Consider the following 23,716-nt stretch of genomic DNA (forward strand, 5'->3'; position numbering starts at 1 on the left):
TGGCAGCTAGCATTTCTTAATGAGCATTAATGGAAAAACAAGGGTAAATCAGGAAGTGCAGTCACCCTTTAAAGTTTCCATTTGTTTTAGGGAACTGTACTATTGGGAACAGAAGGAGATGTCACTGGGTGATCAGTGACCAGGTCCTTTGAAGAGGGCAATAAACAAAGTGCTTAAAAGTATAATGTTAATTTGAAATATATTCATGTTTGAAGTCGATATGTCCAGTTCCTGTAATAACATCGGGCACATGTGCAAATACCTACCCTACAGAGTAGGTGGCCTGTGACTTGATTGTGATGTAGAGCCATGGTGATTTGACTTGCCACTATCCCTCCCGCGTCACAGGGTTTTGACGAGAAGGGGTGAACTAAATGTCAGAAGTGATTTTTCGTAGCAGGTTAGAATATATCCAGTACATTGAGAGAATTACGTAACAGGTTGAGATAATTAACGTAACAGGTTAGGAGAATTAACTTAAGGTTAGGAAAATAGTTCGGGTTAGATAAAATACAATATATATACGTTCGACGTCAATTTGACATGACCCGTATCGGGCGCTGAAGGGAGAGAAAGGGGGAGGGGGAGCTGACAGCAAACCAGCAGAGGGGCGTATTAAAAATCACTGGCAGCGCGCTGCGACAGAAAACAGCCTGTATAGCATGCCCATAGGAGTGTGGATTGACTGCGGTTTGGTTTACACCATTTGGACACGGTGAGGAACGGGACGCACTTGGAGCTTGGATTGGATAGCTGCTGGTTTTATGCTGCGCAGAACTCAGCCCAGAATTACCACCACCACGCCTATATTCGCCACTAATGGACGGATGATGTTCGTGGTTGAAAAGGACAACTATTCAAACTAGAAATTATTATTTTGGGGGGGATCCACTTCTTGGCGATTGGATGGTGTGCGAAAGGTAGCCACACCAGCAAGTTCACTCTCTACGCAAATTCAAAATGACACTTTTTGGATAGAGGATAGCCTATGTAATGCATAAGGGATCATTTGTGTCCAAAGCATCAAAACCAAGGAGTGCTGCATACCACAGATGAGAGAGAAGGGGAACGAGGTTTGATTCTGAAGCTGAGCCAAAGTATTCGTGTAAACAGTGGAGAATGCAGTGGGGGGAAACACGGGCCTGGAACTGGGCTGCACGTTTCTTGATCGTGGAGAGGACTGCACCTGGAGTGCAACAAGCAATAGCCTACATTTCTATAACATGCTAAATTTTGCGCAAGAAAATTGTCCCGCTGTTATTTAAATACTTTTCTCATGGGTAGTGTTATTCAGTCGCCCTGGCAGCATTTGGATAATTAACTTTGGAGATCCATGCCAACATAGAAGCAGCATAGTTCAAGGGGATACCACAGGGAACCTTGCTGAATGGACCTTTAACTTTGGTTTAACGTTATCCTTTTTACACAGCGAATCCGGACTCACTTTTTGGCACATTTGAAGAACGCTCTCCACCGAGGCTGGTCTGATGTAATTAAAAGTAAACTAAATCAACCTAACCTGATCCCAAACACAAACTTTAGACAGATTTTATTGTATTACGTCCTACCCCCCTTTCCCATTAAAAGTGTACTTCTGAACCTCGAAGTGGCTCCGAAGTGGTGTTGTGACTCCTCGCCCGCAGCGGATCCGGAGCTTGGAGTGTCTGGAGCGGGAGGAGTTGGCGGAGGACCCCCTGTCACACCGCAGGGACCCAAGACGGGTCGGGTGAAAAAGATGGTTCGATTTGCGGCAGAACTGTTGTTGCTTTTAGGACTTCTACTTCTTACCTTACATATTACGGTGTTAAGGAGCAGCCCGCTGAATCAAGGGAATTTAACTTTGAGCCAGGATCAGCAGTATACAGTGATTGCAGAGGTGAGTGCTATTGAATTATTATATTCTGTCGGAACCTGCAGTGCAGTATACATTGCAGGGACTCTTTAGGCTATTGAGTTTGGGGTTAGGACTCAATATCAAAATGGGGAATAAGCCTGTAACTTGTATTCTATGGGATCCACAGTCCTTTCCAGAAAGGCTTCTGTTACACATTGGGTCTGAAATGGGAAGTGCAAAGGGTCTATTTAAATGACCACAGAGTTGGATAACAGACATGATATATTATGGATGAACACATTCCCAGAGGGTCATTGAGGTTTGGGGTTTATGATCTACAGCCCCTAAACTCAACTGGCTGATCGGATACAGACCCAGAACGGTGTCAAAACGGACCACGGGTCCCAAAATAATATCTGTACAGTACCAGTCAAAAGTTTTAGAAAACCTACTCATTCAAGGGTTTTTCTTTATTTTTACTATTTTCTACATTGCAGAATAGTATGTGTTATTTCATAGTGATGTCTTCACTGTCACGTTCTGACCTTAGTTCCTTTTTTATGTCTTTGTGTTAGGTTGGTCAGGGCGTGAGTTGGGGTGGGTAGTCTAGGTTATTTGTTCTATGTTATATTTCTATGTGTTTGGCCTAGTATGGTTCTCAATCAGAGGCAGGTGTCGTTCGTTGTCTCTGAGAATCATACTTAGGCAGCCTGTTTTCCCCATTTTGGTTGTGGGTGTTTAATTTATGTTGTGTCTGTTCACCTGGCAGAACTATTTCGTTTTCTCTTCGTTGTTATTTCGTGTAGTGTTTAGTTTTTCAATTGAAATATGACGAACACTTGCCATGCTGCATTTTGGTCCTCCTCTCCTTCCACCAACGAGAATCGTTACATTCACTCTTATTCTACAATGTAGAAAATAGTAAAAAATAAAGAAACACTTGAATGAGTAGGTGTTCTAAAACTTTTGATTGGTACCGTATATCTATATATATTTTTTTAACTTGGTTGGGCTGCATACAGTTTTCTGTCGTCATTCCTCATATGCTGGCCTTCACGCAGCTTGCTAGTTTACAGCTTCGACCTCTGGTATCACAAAAACACACATAAGACAAGGAAGAATGCGCAGAATTGCGGGAAATTATATTTGAAAACGGTTCGATTTTCTCTCTGCCGACGAGGCGTTTGAACAGTTTGGGGTCGCATGGGTTGCGAGGTGGGAGTTTGTTACGACAGTGGTAAATTACATTATCCATCCAGATCTCCTGCCACCTAGGAAATGTGTGGGACCAGACCTTCTCAAATAGCACTTGAGTACCCCTGATATACAGTATAAAGAGACCAGTCTATCAGTCCATTCATAGAGCCTCAGTCCCCTGGGAGAGGCCGGGAGTAGGAGGTGAAATGGTGTACACGCACACACACACACACACACACAATAGTCTCCCCTAGGAGAGGCTGGTAGTAAGAGGTGAAATGGAAGATGGAGAGAGGGGTCACATGGTCATAGTCCACTCACCTTCATCATAGTTGGGGGTTCCATGGGGATTCCATGCCCTAGCTGCAGGCACTACTCTTGTCATCACAGTCACCCTAGCCTCCTACTTGGGGATGGGGAGAGAGGTCAGGTCAGCGCTGGAGGTACCCACCCTTCCCACCACATCCCAATGGTGTGGCCTGTAGCCTGCTCTGATTGGCTTTCTGGTTTCACATGACATTTCTAGTTAATACTTTACTATTTATAGTTGGAGCCCTTCTGTTGGAAAGCTATCTCTCTCCCACACTTTTACACCGCACTGTTGCTGCCTTTACTTTAAAACCACTGTTATACTGCAGCTTTACAGGCAAAATATAACCTCTCTTTTTGTCTCCCCATTTGAACTCAAATCCATCTCATTTATTCCCGTTTTGATGACTGGAAATGTGTCTGTTTGTTCAGGCTGACCCTTACCGTAGACATATTTAGGACTCCCCATCATCAGAATCACTTGAACTGATATCCACCAATGGACCTGACCCTGTTCTAGAATTAGAATTATATACATTCTAAAATCAGTCATTCTAGTTCTATGGTTCGAGCTGCACATCTAAAATAGCCACAGTGCACAGGACAGAGGGCAGCTACTTTGATGAATCTCAAATATCAAATATATTTTGATTTGATTAACACTTTTTTTTTGGTTACTACATAATTCCATATGGTGTGTCCAAACTTTTGACTGGTACTGTATATAAATATCTTTGAAAATACCATATTAGTACAGATGTAGGGTCTTAATTTGATCACTCTTTTATTGATTAAAATTTTTCTGCACATGAGGACATGCAATCTTTCCCTCAAGAATTTCCCTGTATTTAGCGCCATCCATCATTCCTTCAATTCTGACCAGTTTCCCAGTCCCTGACGATGAAAAACATCCCCACAGCATGATGCTTCTCTGTGGGATAGTGTTCTCAGGGTGATGAGAGGTGTTGGGTTTACGCCAGACATTTTCCTTGATGGCCAAAAAGCTCAATTTTAGACTCATCTGACCAGAGTACCTTCGTCCATATGTTTGGGGAGTCTCCCACATGCTTTGTGGCGAACATCAAATGTGTTTGCTTATTTTTTCTTTAAGCAATAGCTTTTTTTCTGGCCACTCTTCTGTAAAGCCCTGCTCTGTGGAGTGTACCAGATCCACTTCTAGTAGAAACCACCAACTCTAATTAGTGTGGACAGAGCAGGGCTATAGTATTTTAGACAGAAATGAAACCATCAAAGATCAATGAAATAAATCAAATCAAATCAAATTTATTTATATAGCCCTTCGTACATCAGCTAATATCTCAAAGTGCTGTACAGAAACCCAGCCTAAAACCCCAAACAGCAAGCAATGCAGGTGTAGAAGCACGGTGGCTAGGAAAAACTCCCTAGAAAGGCCAAAACCTAGGAAGAAACCTAGAGAGGAACCAGGCTATGTGGGGTGGCCAGTCCTCTTCTGTCTGTGCCGGGTGGAGATTATAACAGAACATGGCCAAGATGTTCAAATGTTCATAAATGACCAGCATGGTCGAATAATAATAAGGCAGAACAGTTGAAACTGGAGCAGCAGCACGGCCAGGTGGACTGGTGACAGCAAGGAGTTATCATGTCAGGTAGTCCTGGGGCATGGTCCTAGGGCTCAGGTCCTCCGAGAGAGAGAAGGAGAGAATTAGAGAACGCACACTTAGATTCACACAGGACACCGAATAGGACAGGAGAAGTACTCCAGATATAACAAACTGACCCTAGCCCCCCGACACATAAACTACTGCAGCATAAATACTGGAGGCTGAGACAGGAGGGGTCAGGAGACACTGTGGCCCCATCCGAGAACACCCCCGGACAGGGCCAAACAGGAAGGATATAACCCCACCCACTTTGCCAAAGCACAGCCCCCACACCACTAAAGGGATATCTTCAACCACCAACTTACCATCCTGAGACAAGGCTGAGTATAGCCCACAAAGACCTCCGCCACGGCACAACCCAAGGGGGGGGGGGGGGGGGCAACCCAGACAGGATGACCACATCAGTGACTCAACCCACTCAGGTGACGCACCCCCTCCAGGGACGGCATGAGAGAGCCCCAGTAAGCCAGTGACTCAGCCCCTGTAATAGGGTTAGAGGCAGAGAATCCCAGTGGAAAGAGGGGAACCGGCCAGGCAGAGACAGCAAGGGCGGTTCGTTGCTCCAGAGCCTTTCCGTTCACCCTCCCACTCCTGGGCCAGACTACACTCAATCATATGACCCACTGAAGAGATGAGTCTTCAGTAGAGACTTAAAGGTTGAGACCGAGTTTGCGTCTCTGACATGGGTAGGCAGACCGTTCCATAAAAATGGAGCTCTATAGGAGAAAGCCCTGCCTCCAGCTGTTTGCTTAGAAATTCTAGGGACAATTAGGAAGCCTGCGTCTTGTGACCGTAGCGTACGTGTAGGTATGTACGGCAGGACCAAATCAGAGAGATAGGTAGGAGCAAGCCCATGTAATGCTTTGTAGGTTAGCAGTAAAACCTTGAAATCAGCCCTTGCTTTACAGGAAGCCAGTGTAGAGAGGCTAGCACTGGAGTAATATGATCAAATTTTTTGGTTCTAGTCAGGATTCTAGCAGCCGTATGTAGCACTAACTGAAGTTTATTTAGTGCTTTATCCGGGTAGCCGGAAAGTAGAGCATTGCAGTAGTCTAACCTAGAAGTGACAAAAGCATGGATTAATTTTTCTGCATCATTTTTGGACAGAAAGTTTCTGATTTTTGCAATGTTACGTAGATGGAAAAAAGCTGTCCTTGAAATGGTCTTGATATGTTCTTCAAAAGAGAGATCAGGGTCCAGAGTAACGCCGAGGTCCTTCACAGTTTTATTTGAGACGACTGTACAACCATTAAATAACTCAGGACAGGACTAGGATAGAGAACCGATTGGGAATAGCCCTGTCACAGGTACTGGCTCTGTGGGCTTTAGCTGATGTCTTGTGAGTAAAGAGGTGGCCTAGCTTGGGGAGGGGGATCAATCTGATGTAGCTAAGTGGTCCTCTATAGTGGGTACAGAGGTAAAGATAGATCTAAAGGGGGAGGCCAGGGCCCGTATCCACAAAGCGCTTCAGAGGATCTGTAAAATATAACCTTATTCATTCTGATCTAAATGTCAGAAATGATCTTAGATCATAACTTCTACTCTGAGACACTTCATACAGGCCCTGGTCTCTGTGGGGGGCCAGGTGTAGAGGTACAGACTGACCCCCATCCATCAAACAGGCACAGAAATTACAGGACAACTGAGAATAAGAGATATGCTTCTCTCTGTTGGTTTAAGGAAGGTTAAACTGATTGTCCTAAATAAATACAGTCAGCTCTAAAAGTATTGGCGACAGTGACATATTTCTTGTTGTTTTGGCTCTGTATTTCAGCACTTTGGATTGGAAATTATATAATGTAATGTACTGTAAGGTTAAATTGCAGACTGTCAGCTTTCATTTGAGGGTATTTCTATCCATATTGGGTGAACCATTTAGAAATTACAGCACTTTTTGTACACAGCTCCCCCATTTTAGGGGACCAAGAGTATTGGGCCAAATTCACTTGTGTATTAAAGTAGTAAAAAGTGTAATATTTGCTCTCATAATCCTAGGACACAATGATTATGTCCTAGCACAGTATGCACAGTCACTTCCCCCCCACCTACATGTACAGATTACCTCTACTAATCTGTACCCCCGCACACCGACTCGGTACCGGTGCCCCCTGTATATAGCCTCCACACCGACTCGGTACCGGTGCCCCCTGTATATAGCCTCCACACTGACTCAGTACCGGTGCCCCCTGTACATAGTCTCCACACTGACTCAGTACCGGTGCCCCCTGTATATAGTCTCCACACTGACTCAGTACCGGTGCCCCCTGTATATAGTCTCCACACTGACTCAGTACCGGTGCCCCCTGTATATAGTCTCCACATTGACTCGGTACCGGTGCCCCCTGTATATAGCCTCCACACTGACTCAGTACCGGTGCCCCCTGTATATAGCCTCCACACCGACTCAGTACTGGTGCCCCCTGTATATAGCCTCCACATTGACTCAGTACTGGTGCCCCCTGTATATAGTCTCCACACTGACTCAGTACCGGTGCCCCCTGTATATAGTCTCCACATTGACTCGGTACCGGTGCCCCCTGTATATAGCCTCCACACTGACTCAGTACCGGTGCCCCCTGTATATAGCCTCCACACCGACTCAGTACCGGTGCCCCCTGTATATAGCCTCCACACTGACTCAGTACCGGTGCCCCCTGTATATAGCCTCCACACTGACTCAGTACCGGTGCCCCCTGTATATAGCCTCCACACTGACTCAGTACTGGTGCCCCCTGTATATAGTCTCCACATTGACTCAGTACCGGTGCCCCCTGTATATAGCCTCCACACCGACTCAGTACTGGTGCCCCCTGTATATAGCCTCCACATTGACTCAGTACTGGTGCCCCCTGTATATAGTCTCCACACTGACTCAGTACCGGTGCCCCCTGTATATAGTCTCCACATTGACTCGGTACCGGTGCCCCCTGTATATAGTCTCCACATTGACTCAGTACCGGTGCCCCCTGTATATAGCCTCCACACCGACTCAGTACTGGTGCCCCCTGTATATAGTCTCCACATTGACTCGGTACCGGTGCCCCCTGTATATAGCCTCCACACTGACTCAGTACCGGTGCCCCCTGTATATAGCCTCCACACCGACTCAGTACCGGTGCCCCCTGTATATAGCCTCCACACTGACTCAGTACCGGTGCCCCCTGTATATAGCCTCCACACTGACTCAGTACCGGTGCCCCCTGTATATAGCCTCCACACTGACTCAGTACTGGTGCCCCCTGTATATAGTCTCCACACTGACTCAGTACCGGTGCCCCCTGTATATAGTCTCCTCATTGACTCAGTACCGGTGCCCCCTGTACATAGTCTCCACACTGACTCAGTACCGGTGCCCCCTGTATATAGTCTCCACATTGACTCAGTACCGGTGCCCCCTGTACATAGTCTCCACACTGACTCAGTACCGGTGCCCCCTGTATATAGTCTCCACACTGACTCAGTACCGGTGCCCCCTGTATATAGTCTCCACATTGACTCGGTACCGGTGCCCCCTGTATATAGCCTCCACACTGACTCAGTACCGGTGCCCCCTGTATATAGCCTCCACACCGACTCAGTACCGGTGCCCCCTGTATATAGCCTCCACACTGACTCAGTACCGGTGCCCCCTGTATATAGCCTCCACACTGACTCAGTACCGGTGCCCCCTGTATATAGCCTCCACACTGACTCAGTACTGGTGCCCCCTGTATATAGTCTCCACACTGACTCAGTACCGGTGCCCCCTGTATATAGTCTCCTCATTGACTCAGTACCGGTGCCCCCTGTACATAGTCTCCACACTGACTCAGTACCGGTGCCCCCTGTATATAGTCTCCACATTGACTCAGTACCGGTGCCCCCTGTACATAGTCTCCACACTGACTCAGTACCGGTGCCCCCTGTATATAGTCTCCACACTGACTCAGTACCGGTGCCCCCTGTATATAGTCTCCACATTGACTCGGTACCGGTGCCCCCTGTATATAGCCTCCACACCGACTCTGTACTGGTACCCCCTGTATATAACCTCCACACTGACTCAGTACCGGTGCCCCCTGTATATAGTCTCCACACTGACTCAGTACCGGTGCCCCCTGTATATAGTCTCCACATTGACTCGGTACCGGTGCCCCCTGTATATAGCCTCCACACCGACTCTGTACTGGTACCCCCCTGTATATAGCCTCCACACTGACTCAGTACCGGTGCCCCCTGTATATAGCCTCCACACTGACTCAGTACCGGTACCCCCTGTATATAGCCTCCACATTGACTCTGTACTGGTACCCCCCTGTATATAGCCTCCATATTGACTCTGTACTGGTACCCCCCTGTATATAGCCTCCACACTGACTCAGTACTGGTGCCCCCTGTATATAGTCTCCACACTGACTCAGTACCGGTGCCCCCTGTATATAGTCTCCTCATTGACTCAGTACCGGTGCCCCCTGTACATAGTCTCCACACTGACTCAGTACCGGTGCCCCCTGTATATAGTCTCCACATTGACTCAGTACCGGTGCCCCCTGTACATAGTCTCCACACTGACTCAGTACCGGTGCCCCCTGTATATAGTCTCCACACTGACTCAGTACCGGTGCCCCCTGTATATAGTCTCCACATTGACTCGGTACCGGTGCCCCCTGTATATAGCCTCCACACCGACTCTGTACTGGTACCCCCTGTATATAACCTCCACACTGACTCAGTACCGGTGCCCCCTGTATATAGTCTCCACACTGACTCAGTACCGGTGCCCCCTGTATATAGTCTCCACATTGACTCGGTACCGGTGCCCCCTGTATATAGCCTCCACACCGACTCTGTACTGGTACCCCCCTGTATATAGCCTCCACACTGACTCAGTACCGGTGCCCCCTGTATATAGCCTCCACACTGACTCAGTACCGGTACCCCCTGTATATAGCCTCCACATTGACTCTGTACTGGTACCCCCCTGTATATAGCCTCCATATTGACTCTGTACTGGTACCCCCCTGTATATAGCCTCCACACTGACTCAGTACTGGTGCCCCCTGTATATAGTCTCCACACTGACTCAGTACCGGTGCCCCCTGTATATAGTCTCCTCATTGACTCAGTACCGGTGCCCCCTGTACATAGTCTCCACACTGACTCAGTACCGGTGCCCCCTGTATATAGTCTCCACATTGACTCAGTACCGGTGCCCCCTGTACATAGTCTCCACACTGACTCAGTACCGGTGCCCCCTGTATATAGTCTCCACACTGACTCAGTACCGGTGCCCCCTGTATATAGTCTCCACATTGACTCGGTACCGGTGCCCCCTGTATATAGCCTCCACACCGACTCTGTACTGGTACCCCCTGTATATAACCTCCACACTGACTCAGTACCGGTGCCCCCTGTATATAGTCTCCACACTGACTCAGTACCGGTGCCCCCTGTATATAGTCTCCACATTGACTCGGTACCGGTGCCCCCTGTATATAGCCTCCACACCGACTCTGTACTGGTACCCCCCTGTATATAGCCTCCACACTGACTCAGTACCGGTGCCCCCTGTATATAGCCTCCACACTGACTCAGTACCGGTACCCCCTGTATATAGCCTCCACACCGACTCTGTACTGGTACCCCCCTGTATATAGCCTCCACACCGACTCTGTACTGGTACCCCCCTGTATATAGCCTCCACACCGACTCTGTACTGGTACCCCCCTGTATATAGCCTCCACACCGACTCTGTACTGGTACCCCCCTGTATATAGCCTCCACACCGACTCTGTACTGGTACCCCCCTGTATATAGCCTCCACACTGACTCTGTACTGGTACCCCCCTGTATATAGTCTCCACACTGACTCAGTACCGGTGCCCCCTGTATATAGTCTCCACACTGACTCAGTACCGGTGCCCCCTGTATATAGTCTCCACATTGACTCGGTACCGGTGCCCCCTGTATATAGCCTCCACACCGACTCTGTACTGGTACCCCCCTGTATATAGCCTCCACACTGACTCAGTACCGGTGCCCCCTGTATATAGCCTCCACACTGACTCAGTACCGGTACCCCCTGTATATAGCCTCCACACCGACTCTGTACTGGTACCCCCCTGTATATAGCCTCCACACCGACTCTGTACTGGTACCCCCCTGTATATAGCCTCCACACTGACTCAGTACCGGTGCCCCCTGTATATAGCCTCCACACTGACTCAGTACCGGTACCCCCTGTATATAGCCTCCACATTGACTCTGTACCGGTACCCCCTGTATATAGCCTCCACATTGACTCTGTACTGGTACCCCCCTGTATATAGTCTCCACATTGACTCTGTACTGGTACCCCCCTGTATATAGCCTCCACATTGACTCTGTACCGGTACCCCCTGTATATAGCCTCCACACTGACTCTGTACTGGTACCCCCCTGTATATAGCCTCCACATTGACTCTGTACTGGTACCCCCCTGTATATAGCCTCCACACTGACTCAGTACCGGTGCCCCCTGTATATAGCCTCCACACTGACTCAGTACCGGTACCCCCTGTATATAGCCTCCACATTGACTCTGTACCGGTACCCCCTGTATATAGCCTCCACATTGACTCTGTACTGGTACCCCCCTGTATATAGTCTCCACATTGACTCTGTACTGGTACCCCCCTGTATATAGCCTCCACATTGACTCTGTACCGGTACCCCCTGTATATAGCCTCCACACTGACTCTGTACTGGTACCCCCCTGTATATAGCCTCCACATTGACTCTGTACTGGTACCCCCCTGTATATAGCCTCCACACTGACTCAGTACCGGTGCCCCCTGTATATAGCCTCCACACTGACTCAGTACCGGTACCCCCTGTATATAGCCTCCACATTGACTCTGTACCGGTACCCCCTGTATATAGCCTCCACATTGACTCTGTACTGGTACCCCCCTGTATATAGCCTCCACATTGACTCGGTACCGGTACCTCCCTGTATATAGCCTCCACATTGACTCTGTACCGTCACACCCTGTATATAGCCTCCACATTGACTCTGTACCGGTACCCCCTGTATATAGCCTCCACACTGACTCTGTACTGTAATACCCTGTATATAGCCTCCACATTGACTCTGTACTGTAATACCCTGTATATAGCCTCCACATTGACTCTGTACCGTAATACCCTGTATATAGCCTCCACATTGACTCTGTACCGTAATACCCTGTATATAGCCTCCACATTGACTCTGTACCGTAATACCCTGTATATAGCCTCCACATTGACTCTGTACCGTAATACCCTGTATATAGCCTCCACATTGACTCTGTACTGGTACCCCCTGTATATAGCCTCCACATTGACTCTGTACCGTAATACCCTGTATATAGCCTCCACATTGACTCTGTACTGGTACCCCCTGTATATAGTCTTGTTATTCTTATTGTGTTACTTTTATTATTACTTTTTATTGTATCCTACTTGGTAAATATTTTCTTCTTCTTGAACTGCACTGTTGGTTAAGGGCTTGTCAGTCAGCATTTCACAGTAAAGTTGACACTTGTCGTATTTGGCGCAGTTTGATTTGATTACATTCATTTTAATAGGATTCTTGAAATATTTTATTTTCACTGTGTGTTTCAAATATGAGTTTACCTAAAATAAAGACTACATCAAGCTTGTGACTACACAACTTGTTGGTTGCATTTGCTGTGTTTCAGATTATTTTTAGCCAAACAGAAATGAATGGTAAATAATGTAATGTGTAATTTTGGAGTCACTCTTATTGTAAATAAGAATATAATATATTTCTAAACACTTCTACATTAATGTGGATGCTACCATGACTACAGATAATCCTGAATGAATCATGAATAATGATGAGTGTGAAAGTTACTGACGCACAAATATCATAATACTCAAATATCTCTTTCTCTCTCTCTTTCTGTCCCCCCATCTAGAATGTCAGAACAGAGAGCAGTTTGTTAGCCCAGCAGGGTCCAGGGAAGCGGAGAGGATCAGAGCCCCAGTCAGCCCAGAGGCCTGCTGTCCTCCCCTGGGCTCCGAGTCAGGCTACCGGAGGCAGCCTGCAGAGAGACAGGCCTGGGGCCTTCCTCCTGGACTTCAGCAACTTCCCTGACCTCTCCAAGGCTGATATAAACAGACAGAACCCCAACATACAGGTAACACTGTCCCTCCTTGTAAACAGACAGGTAACACTGTCCCTCATTGTAAACAGACAGGTAACACTGTCCCTCCTTGTAAACAGACAGGTAACACTGTCCCTCCTTGTAAACAGAGGCAGGAAGAGCAAACAGGAAGAGGCAGGATACCCTGGTGGACATCACTACCCTTTCTCTCAACAATTCAATTAAATTCAAAGAGCTTTATTGGCATGGGAAACATATGTTTACATTGATAGTTAATGTACAAAAAGGGAAAATAAATAAACATAAATATAAACTCAGCAAAAAAAGAAACGTCCCTTTTTCAGGACCCTGTCTAAATCGTAACAATCCAAATAACTTCACAGATCTTCATTGTAAAGGGTTTAAACACTGTTTCCCATGCTTGTTCAATGAACCATAAACAATTAATGAACATACACCTGTGGAACGGTCGTTAAGACACTAACAGGTAGGCAATTAAGGTCACAGTTACGAAAACTTAGAGCACCCTTCTCATCTGCGTGAGGCATGCTGCAAGGATGCACAAGGACTGCAGATGTGGCCAGGGCAATAAATTGCAACGTCCTCGCAGTGGCCGCTGGCAGACCACCTGTACAGCATCGATACATCCGAACATCACACCTGCGGGACAGGCAACAACAACTGCCTGAGTTACACAATCCCTCCATTTTCTATTTAACTAGGCAAAGAACAAATTCTTATTTTCAATGATGGCCTGCCTGTTCAGGGATAGAACGACAGATTTGTACCTTGTCAGCTCGGGGATTTGAACTTGCAACCTTTCGGTTACTAGTCCAATGCTCTAACCACTAGGCTACCCTGCCGCCCAATCAGTGCTCAGACTGTCGACAATAGGCTGTAAGGCAGGTCCTCACCAGACATCACCGGCAACAATGTTGCACAAACCCATCGTCGCTGGATCAGACAGGACTGGCAAAAAGTGCAAAAATGTCTGTGAGTATAACAAAACTGATATGGTAGGCAAAAACCTGAGAAAAATCCATCCAGGAAGTGGGATTTTTTTTAATGTTTGTAGTTTTCCATAGACTGCCTATACAGATTCCAATGACTTAGGACTCAAATTGCACTTCCTATGGCTTCCACTAGATGTCAACAGTCTTTAGAAATTGTTTCAGGCTTGTACTCTGAAAATTGAGGGAGTGAAACCACTCTGAATGAGTGGACACTGCAGTGTCCCAGAGGTTTTTCATGTGCGCGACCGAGAGCATGCCTGCCTTGTTTTCCTTTTATATTGACGAAGCTTTTGTCCGGTTGAAATGTTATTGATTATTATGACTAAAAACAACCTAAGGTTTGATTATAAACATCGTTTGACATGTTTCTATGAACTTTACTTTTCGGATTTTTCATCTGCCTGTTGTGACTGCCTTTGAGCCTGTGGATTACTGAACAAAACTGAGATTTTTGGATATAAATAGGGACTTTATTGAACAAAATGAACATTTATTGAGTAATTGGGAGTCTTGTGAGTGCAACCATATGAAGATCATCAAAGATAAGTGATTAATTTGATCGTTATTTCTGACTTTTGTGACTACTACTACTTGGCTGGTAACTATCCGGAGTGGCGGAGATGGGCGCCGCGAGGCGTCCAGTGCGGTAACGCGACCGATCCAACTGTATGTAATGATTTGTCTGCTGGGCGCTGTCCTCAAATAATCGCATGGTATGCTTTCGCTGTAAAGCCTTTTTGAAATCTGACACAGCGCCTGGATTAACAAGAAGTTCATCTTTAAACCGATGTATAACTCTTGTATGTTTTATGAATTTGTAATGTGAGTATATTTGTTTTTGAATTTGGCGCTCTGCAATTTCACTGGATGTTGGTCAGGTGTGACGCTACCATCCCACGTACCCTAGTGAGGATAACAGGCTGGATGGTAAAACATGAGAAGTAAACAATGCATCAAATTCTTGACAATGTACAATTGTATCAAGACTGATTTCACGTCTAAATCAAGTCGCAGCATGCAATAAAATTAATTTTTAATGTTAGATCTGAGAGAATGTTGTTGCCCTCCCAACAGACATACAGATACATTCCAGACAGACACACTTACCTTGGACCCTGCTCCTCCCTCTCCTTCCCCTCCTCTCCCTCCCCTCCAGGTGACCATAGAGGTGGTGGACGATCTAGACGGGGCGGAGCATGAGAAAGGCCTGAAGAAGGAGAACAAACCAGGTTTGGCCGCTCCCAACTGGAGAAACTGGTGGCAAACCACCTCCTCTTCATCCTCCTCCTCTTCTTCTTCAGTCTTGACCCCACGTCAACCCAAGGAGCAGGCTAGGGAGCAGCAGCCCACCTACAGAGGAGGAGTAGCAAGTGGCAGTAACACAGAGGATAGTAACTTCCTAAAACCACTAGGGGGCTGGGAGAGGAGAGGAGGCGCAGGAGGAGGACGTGCCAGCAAGGTTCAGGCTGAATATGGTGAGTGTAGTGTGAGGGGGACTGACGGCAAGAGTACGTGTGTGTGTTTGTTAAGGGCTGTGTGTATGTGTATAAATGTGCATGTGTATTCTAAGTGTGCAAGCGTGTTTGACACAGAAAGCAGGTGTATGATTGAAACCTTAAATCAAATGTATTTACAAAGCCCTTCTTACATCAGCTGATATCTCAAAGTGCTGTACAGAAACCCAGCCTAAAACCCCAAACAGCAAGCAATGCAGATGTAGAGGCACGGTGGCTTGGAAAAACTCCCTTGAAAGGCCAGAACCTAGGAAGAAACCTAGAGAGGAACCAGGCTCTGAGGGATGGCCAGTCCTCTTCTGGCTGTGCCGGGTGGAGATTATAACAGAACATGGCCAAGATGTTCAAACGTTCATAGATGACCAGCAGGGTCAAATGAAAGACTCTTTAGTTTCATCAGATGGATTTGTCCATTGTGCGTGACAGATTAGACGCCTCTCGAACATCAAAGTCCTCCGACAGGAACAGGACCAAATCAGGATGCTTCCCAAATGGCACCCTATTCCCTATATAGTGCACTACCCAGCTAGCACATAATGTTCTGAGAACCATATGTTTCTTAGAGCGTGGTTTGTCCTATGGTTATTTTGCATACAACCTTAACACAACGTTCTGGAGAATGGTGCAGGATAGTTGTTCCAAAGCCAAGCATTCTCGGCACATTTTATTTTCTTAGCATTTCATTACTTTAACAGAATGTTTCCTGAACGTTTGAACATAGTTAAGTTAATTTCATTTCAATTTTGGTAATGGTCTAGGAACGTTCTCCAACTGGTTTGACATTGGGAATGTTCTTAAATAGTCCAGAGAACGTTAAGAAACAACTTTCTTCTGTGGGAATTTCAGTACAGCGTTTCCTCAGGTTCTATTTAAAGACATTTTCTCAAATTATTACGAGGATGTTAAAAAACACAAGAACACTATAGTACACTAGCATTGAAACATTCAGTCAAAGTTTTTAAGGAACCTAAAATGTCTGTTATCAGTACGTTAATAAAATCTACAAGGTAAGCTTTCAAGGAACCAGAGTAAAATGTTCTCAGAATCTCCCTGCAACCTAAAAATAAAGATTCCCAGAACAGGCTTCTGTTCTCAGAACATTGAATGAACTGTTTCACCGGTCAGGAAACATATGGCTTCATTCCCACAACCAATGTGAAACCAAAATCATACATTCCCACAACTTCCAAGGAACCAATGTACTAGCTGGGTACTTTTCTGGTCAAAAGTAGTGCACTACATGGGGGAATAGCAGACCAGTTCATATCATTCTCAATAACTGTCTATATACACCTCTCTCTCTCTCTCTCTGTCTCTCTCTCTCCCCCCCCCCCCCCCCAGCTGGCCTGCTAGATAGATACATTTGATGTAGAAGAATTCACCCTCCCCATGGTTCGTACAGTATCCATCCACACTGTCTCAGCTTGTCCACCAGCTCAAACATAACACTGTTAAACAGGAATGTGGGTGCTATGGAGAGAAAGAGGAGAAATTTAATTTGATCCATCTGGGTACGGCTGTCAGGAATGAATGAGCAGGTTCATAAATTGTTACATTCTTATTCAAACCCTAAGCCCATGTTTACTGACTTATCAGGTCACAGGAACTCATGTTACTGACTATTTAGGACTTATCAGGTCACAGGATCTCATGTTATAGGAATATCTGCCATTTTTAAATCAAAAAAGTTAGAAACAACACCTTAAATATTCACTTACCGTTGATGATCTTCATCAGAAGGCACTCCCAGGAATCCCAGTTCGACAATAAATGAATGATTTCTTCCATAAAGTTCCATCATTTATGTCCAAATAGCCACTTGTTGTTAGCGTGTTCAGCCCAGTAATCCATCTTCATGAGGCACAGGCACATCATCCAGACAGAAACTCGAAAAGTTCCGTTACAGTCCTTTAGAAACATGTCAAACAATGTATGGAATCAATCTTTAGGATGTTTTTAACATAAAACATCAATAATGTTCCAACCGTAGTATTCCTTACGAGAGGTAACTCTGTAGGGAGCACGCGTCATGAGACCAAGGCTCTCTGCCAGACTACTGACTCAGAGGTCTCATGAGCCCCTCCTTTATTGTAGAATCCTCATTCAAGTTTCAGAAGACGGTTGACATCTAGTGGAAGCCGTAGGAGTAGGAAGTGCAACTTTATCCATATCTCAATGTGTATTCGGTAGGCCAAGCTTTGAAAAACTACAAACCTCAGATGTCCTACTTCCTGGTTGGATTTCTCTCAGGTTTTCGCCTGCCATATGAGTTCTGTTATACTCACAGACATCATTCAAACAGTTTTAGAAACTTCAGAGGGTTTTCTATCCAATAGTAATAATATGCATATATTAGCATCTGGGACAGAGTAGGAGGCAGTTCACTCTGAGCACGCTATTCATCCAAAAGTGAAAATGCTGCCCCCTATCACAAAAAGGTTAAACTGCATTGTTGGTTTGGGGTTCGTAAGTAAGCATTTCACTAAGGTCTACCTGTTGTATTTGGCACTTGTGATTAATACAATTTGATTTGATTTGACACATAGAAATTCATTTTCTTAGGGATTAATCATTTATTTTATTGCGGCACAGCGTCAGTGAGATTCAAGCCTATAATCTTCTATTCTCTATTCATGGAATCAGTCCACTGCAACAACCAGGATGGAGCTAGCATGACATGTTCATTTTTGTCTATTCAAACATTTCAAAGGAGACACTACATTTACATTTTAATCATTTAGCAGACACTCTTATCCAGAGCGACTTACAGGAGCAATTAGGGTTAAGTGCCATGCTCAAGGGCACATCGTCAGAGTTTTCACCAAGTCGGCTCAGAGATTCGAACCGCCGACCTTTCAGTTACCGGTCTAACGATCTTAACCCGCTAGGCTACCTGCCACCCAGCACTCATTAAGATCAGGTGTGGCCAAATAGTGGGCGTGGCCAACACACCTGAACACACTTAACAAGATAGAGGATCGAGATGTGTTGACGCTGAGGACAGAATGTATATGTTTTTAAATAACATTCTTAAAATCTTAGGTCTTTGAACGTTACTAATGTTTTCTTGTGTTTTTATAGAAAGTTTTCTTTATGTTCTGAGAACATGACTTTAAACAGAACCATGTGGAAACCTGTAGGAAACGTTATGCTGTTGTACTGAAATTCCCTCATCAGAAACATATGGTTCTCAGAACGTTATGTCTTAGCTGGGTATCCTGCACCTTTCCCAGAACATTGTGGGAAGGTTGTATGAAAAATGACCCTGGTCTCACTAAGCTCTTATAAAATATGGTTCTGTGCTGCTAGTCCTGCTGAGTGGGCTGTTCTGTGTTTCTGTGAGAGCTGTGACTAGTGCGCTTTAAGTGTAATTTGTGTATGGGGGTGTAGTGGCAGGGGGGTAGAGGAAGGGGCTACGCTGCTATCTAGACTTTAATCTGTGAAATTAAGACAATGTGTGGCAGATGTTGGTGAGGTGGTTAGGGGGTGGTGTGTGTGTGTGTGTGTGTGTGTGTGTGCCATAAGTTTAATGTAATAGTTTAGTACTCAGTTCAGCCAGAGGAAATGTTTCCATGTATTTTCATTAAACTTCAATGATCATTGGAATGAAAGGGAATTCCTTGCCATTTCAGCCCCATTTCCAAACAACACATTAACAGTCAGAAAAAAGCAGCCCCGGGACTCATTTGAATGTGACTTGTGCCAAGACGAGTATTTTTTTTACACTTCATTTGAGAGTATTAGAGAGTTAAGTGCCAAGGACCCACCAACCTCCCAAGGTAGAACTTGGCAACGCAGCACATTAAGTTCTGTTGCGTCAGAAGCTTTCCTGGAAAATATATTTTCTTGCCAAATACTTCCAGGTATGTTTGTAATTGATTTTCTTGCCAAATACTTCCAGGTATGTTTGTAATTGATTTTCTTGCCAAATACTTCCAGGTATGTTTGTAATTGATTTTCTTGCCAAATACTTCCAGGTATGTTTGTAATTGATTTTCTTGCCAAATACTTCCAGGTATGTTTGTAATTGATAAAACTGAAACTCACTCTCACTCTGCCCTGGACTATAGTTAGACTACGACCACACTGGGGGATGGAGGAGTGACCAGGTACTAGGAATGGAGTGGGTCTGGACAGAGGAGATGTAATCTTTGTTTTAGTCTGTAAGTTGTTCGTATGTTTGTATTTGGTGTAAAAAAAAGGTGTGTGTGTGTGTATATATATATATATATATATATATATATATATATATATATATATATATATATATATGAAAATAAACAGGGCATGGCGACGGGACAATAGTTAAAAGTACTAAGACACAGATCGATCAAGATGGCGAAACACAAATATAGGGACAAAGTGGAAGAAGAATTCAGCGGGTCGGTCATGTGGCATGGGCTCCTAACGATCACGGATTACAAAAAGAAAGTTAGCTACATCGCGGTCACCAACCCTACCAGACGAGCTAAACACCTTTTTCTCACACTTCAAGCACAACAACGACTGAGCAGCCGAAGCCCCTTGAGGATAATGAGGGCTACGGACTGACGGTCTCCACAGAGGACGTATGTAAGTCTTTCAAACGTGTTAACCCTCTCTAAAGGTCTGCCGGGCCAGATGGCATCTCTAGCCGTGTCCTCCAGAGCATGTACAGACCAGCTGGCTGTTGTGTTCTCTGACATTTTCAATCTCTCTCTAGTGAAGGCCGTTATCCCCACCTGCTTCAAGATGTCCACTATCATCCCAGTGCCCACTATCATCCCAGTGCCCACCAAAATTATTACTGACCCGTAGCCCTCACTTCCTTCATCATGAAGTGCTTAGAGAGGCTAATCAAATACCATATCACCTCCTCTCTCCCTGACACACTCAACCCTCTCCAATTCATCTACTGCCCTGACAGATCCACAAACGAAGCAATCGCCATATTACCTACCGCACACTGTCCTCACCCACCTGGACAAAAGGAATATGTGAGGATGCTTTTCTTCGACTACAGCTCGGCTTTCAATACCATAGTGTCTTCTTAGCACAAAGCACACGGCCCTGGGTCTGAACTCCTCCCTATGCAACTGGGTCCTGGACTTCCTGACAGAATATCCCAAGGTAGGGAAGGTAGGCAAAATTACCTCCGACACTGATTATCAACTCAGGGGCCCCCCCAAGTGTGTGTCCTCAGTCCCCTCTTTTACTCCCTGTATACCCACAACTGACTGGCCTCACAGTTCCAACTCCATTATCAAGTTAGCTGACGACATGACAGTAGTAGTCCTGATCACCAACAACGACTAGACAGCCTACAGGGAGGAGGTAGGCACTCTGACGGACGTGGTGCCAAGTAAACAACCTCTTCCTCAACATCAGCAAAACAAAGGATCTGATTGTGGATGAACCAGGCTGGACACACCCCCATCCTCATCAATGGGGTTGCCACGGAGACGGTCAAAAGTATCAAGTTCCTCATTGGACTCATCTCATCTCATCTCCTGCCCTGAATAGCCACCAGCTACTGACTATTAACCTCTAACCTCTAATCTGAACCCGGAATTTTGGACAGAAGATCTCAACGTGGCCGCAGCCTTTTCTTTTTTTCCCTTAGAGCCGTACGTAGACTAAACAGACGGTCACAAACGTATTTTCCGGCAACATTTTTTCCCACTTCATAAATTGACTAGGCTTCTTTTCATTTAAAATAAATATTTCTGCCGAGGCGCACTTTGAATACGCCAGACCTGCCCACGTGTACTTTTCCTCTGCCATCAAAATGTGTGACAAACAGGAAATCAGGCAGACTTTTAATTGCCATCGTTAAAAAGAGGGAGATTTCAGGTTTCCAGTGCTACCACGTTTATTTCTCAACTCCTGCAGTTGCAGGCGTGGCATCATTTTAAACACATCAGCTACAACCAGAGTTTCGAGGTTTAGGCAGAATGACATCTTAAAGGGGCAATGGCGTACTTTGTAATATAAAAAAATATATATATTATATAATTATTTAAAATTACTATTCATAATTAATAAATTATCAAATGAAATATATTGAAAGTTCTAAAATAATACTTATGTGGTATTGTTAAAGATATTGATACAGGCCAACTGATTAAAGTGTCGACAATGGAGTAGTCGACTGCTGATCGTTTAACACCTGCTTCATTCTTCTGGAAGTTAGCAGACTCTTCAAGAAGAAATCTGTAGCTCAGTTGCTAAACAATACATTTTATGAATAAATGACATACTGCCGTTCACGAAGAGATTCGAAAATACTGAAATTCCTTCAGTGATTTAACTGATATTTAAAAAAATGTATATAAAAAAAATGCATAATATAAAGAACATTGTGTCAATGCTTTCAGTAAAACTGTACATGTGACTTAAATCTCAAGAGAAGATGGATTTAATGTTAACCTGGAAAGGCAAATGCGCTACGCTAAATGCTAAATGTACTCGTTAAAACTCAAACGTTCATTAAAATACACATGCAGGGTATTGAATTAAAGCTACACTCGTTGTGAATCTAGCCAACAAGTCAGATTTTTAAAATGCTTTTCGGCGAAAGCATGAGAAGCTATTATCTGATAGCATGCAACACCCCAATATACCTGAAGGGGACGTAAACAAAATAATTAGCGTAGCCGGCGCTACACAAAAACGCAGAAATAAAATATAAAACATTCATTACCTTTGATGATATTCTTTGTTGGCACTCCTATATGTTCCATAAACATCACAATTGGGTCTTTTTCCCGATTTAAATCCGTCCATGTATGCCCAAAATATCCATTTGTATAGCCTGTCTGGTTCAGGAAAAAAGCTCTCTTCCAACACGCAACGTCATTTTTTAAAATTATATAAGTTGCCTATATTCTTTGACAAAACACTTCAACCTACTTTTGTAACCCAACTTTAGGTATTTGTAAACTTTAATAAGCGATCAAATTGATCACTGGGCGATCTGTATTCAATAGCAGCTACTCAAGAAAACAATGTCCATTTTTCTCTCTTCCAAATCGATTGTTGTAGGCTGGATGGAATGAAGGGTCTATTGGTCATGACTCAAAGGATTTTTGTCAATGAAAATGACGTTTTTGGCGACATCGTGTGGAAGCTGTAGGAATTGCATCCATGGCCATATTTAATTTGGTGTCCTTTAAACAATACATGCAAGTGGCGCATGGATATTATTTTCAGCTTTCAGTGACCAGTTTTTCTTGCGCTTTTCGATGAAACACACGCTCTGTTATAGTCACAGCCGTGATTTAACCAGTTTTAGAAACTTCAGAGTGTTTTCTATCCACACATACTAATCGTATGCATATACTATATTCCTGGCATGAGTAGCAGGACGCTGAAATGTTGCGCGATTTTTAACAGAATGTTCGAAAAGGGGGGGGGATTAATGGGGGATTAATGTTTTCTTACTTAGAAAATAGTCCTGAACATAAAGACCTGGACCATATCCAAAACAACTAACAATACACTGAATTCATACATTTTCAGTCATTTTTTTGGTAAAATCACAGCTAATTTCACCAATCTGGGAGGTAAACTCATTAAAGTATTTAAACATTTAGCTGTGTATTTAGGATGGAATTAAGGCATTAGAATTTATCAGAGGCCACCAAAAGAGAGCTTGTTCGAAAACAATATTCTCTGGTGGGGTCATGCCCTCGGAACCCCTAAAACAGCCCAGAACGCCCTGGCTAGCTACCTTTTCTATTTGGCTGGCTACTCTGTGTACTGCCTTATATTGACAGTGTTTTCTCTGTTTCCCACTTTCACCTTCTCCCTCTTTCTCTCTCTGTGTTTCTCTCTCTCTCTCTTTCTTTCTTTCTTTCTTTCTTTCTTTCTTTCTTTCTTTCTTTCTTTCTCTCTCTCTCTCTCTCTCTCTCTCTCTCTCTCTCTCTCTCTCTCTCTCTCTCTCTCTTTCTTTCTTTCTTTCTTTCTTTCTTTCTTTCTTTCTTTCTTTCTTTCTTTCTTTCTTTCTTTCTTTCTTTCTTTCTTTCTTTCTTTCTTTCTTTCTTTCTTTCTTTCTTTCTTTCTTTCTTTCTTTCTTTCTTTCTTTCTTTCTTTCTTT

General features: G+C 44.7%; 1 protein-coding gene across 1 annotated transcript in view; it reads left to right on the plus strand.

Annotated features, from left to right (window-relative positions):
- The first annotated feature begins 347 nt into the window (after nt 1-347).
- The window catches only part of LOC110499568 (isthmin-1), a 30,510-nt gene continuing 7,141 nt past the window's right edge, over nt 348-23,716 (plus strand). The window contains exons 1-3 of the mRNA XM_036956437.2: nt 348-1,876; nt 12,924-13,145; nt 15,282-15,600. Coding sequence (XP_036812332.2) covers nt 1,736-1,876; nt 12,924-13,145; nt 15,282-15,600 — 682 coding nt within the window. The 5' untranslated portion in view covers nt 348-1,735. The remainder of the gene's footprint in view (nt 1,877-12,923; nt 13,146-15,281; nt 15,601-23,716) is intronic.

Source organism: Oncorhynchus mykiss, chromosome 20, assembly GCF_057628025.1.
Source record: "Oncorhynchus mykiss isolate SJ-2025 chromosome 20, ASM5762802v1, whole genome shotgun sequence".
Taxonomy (NCBI): Eukaryota; Metazoa; Chordata; class Actinopteri; order Salmoniformes; family Salmonidae; genus Oncorhynchus; species Oncorhynchus mykiss.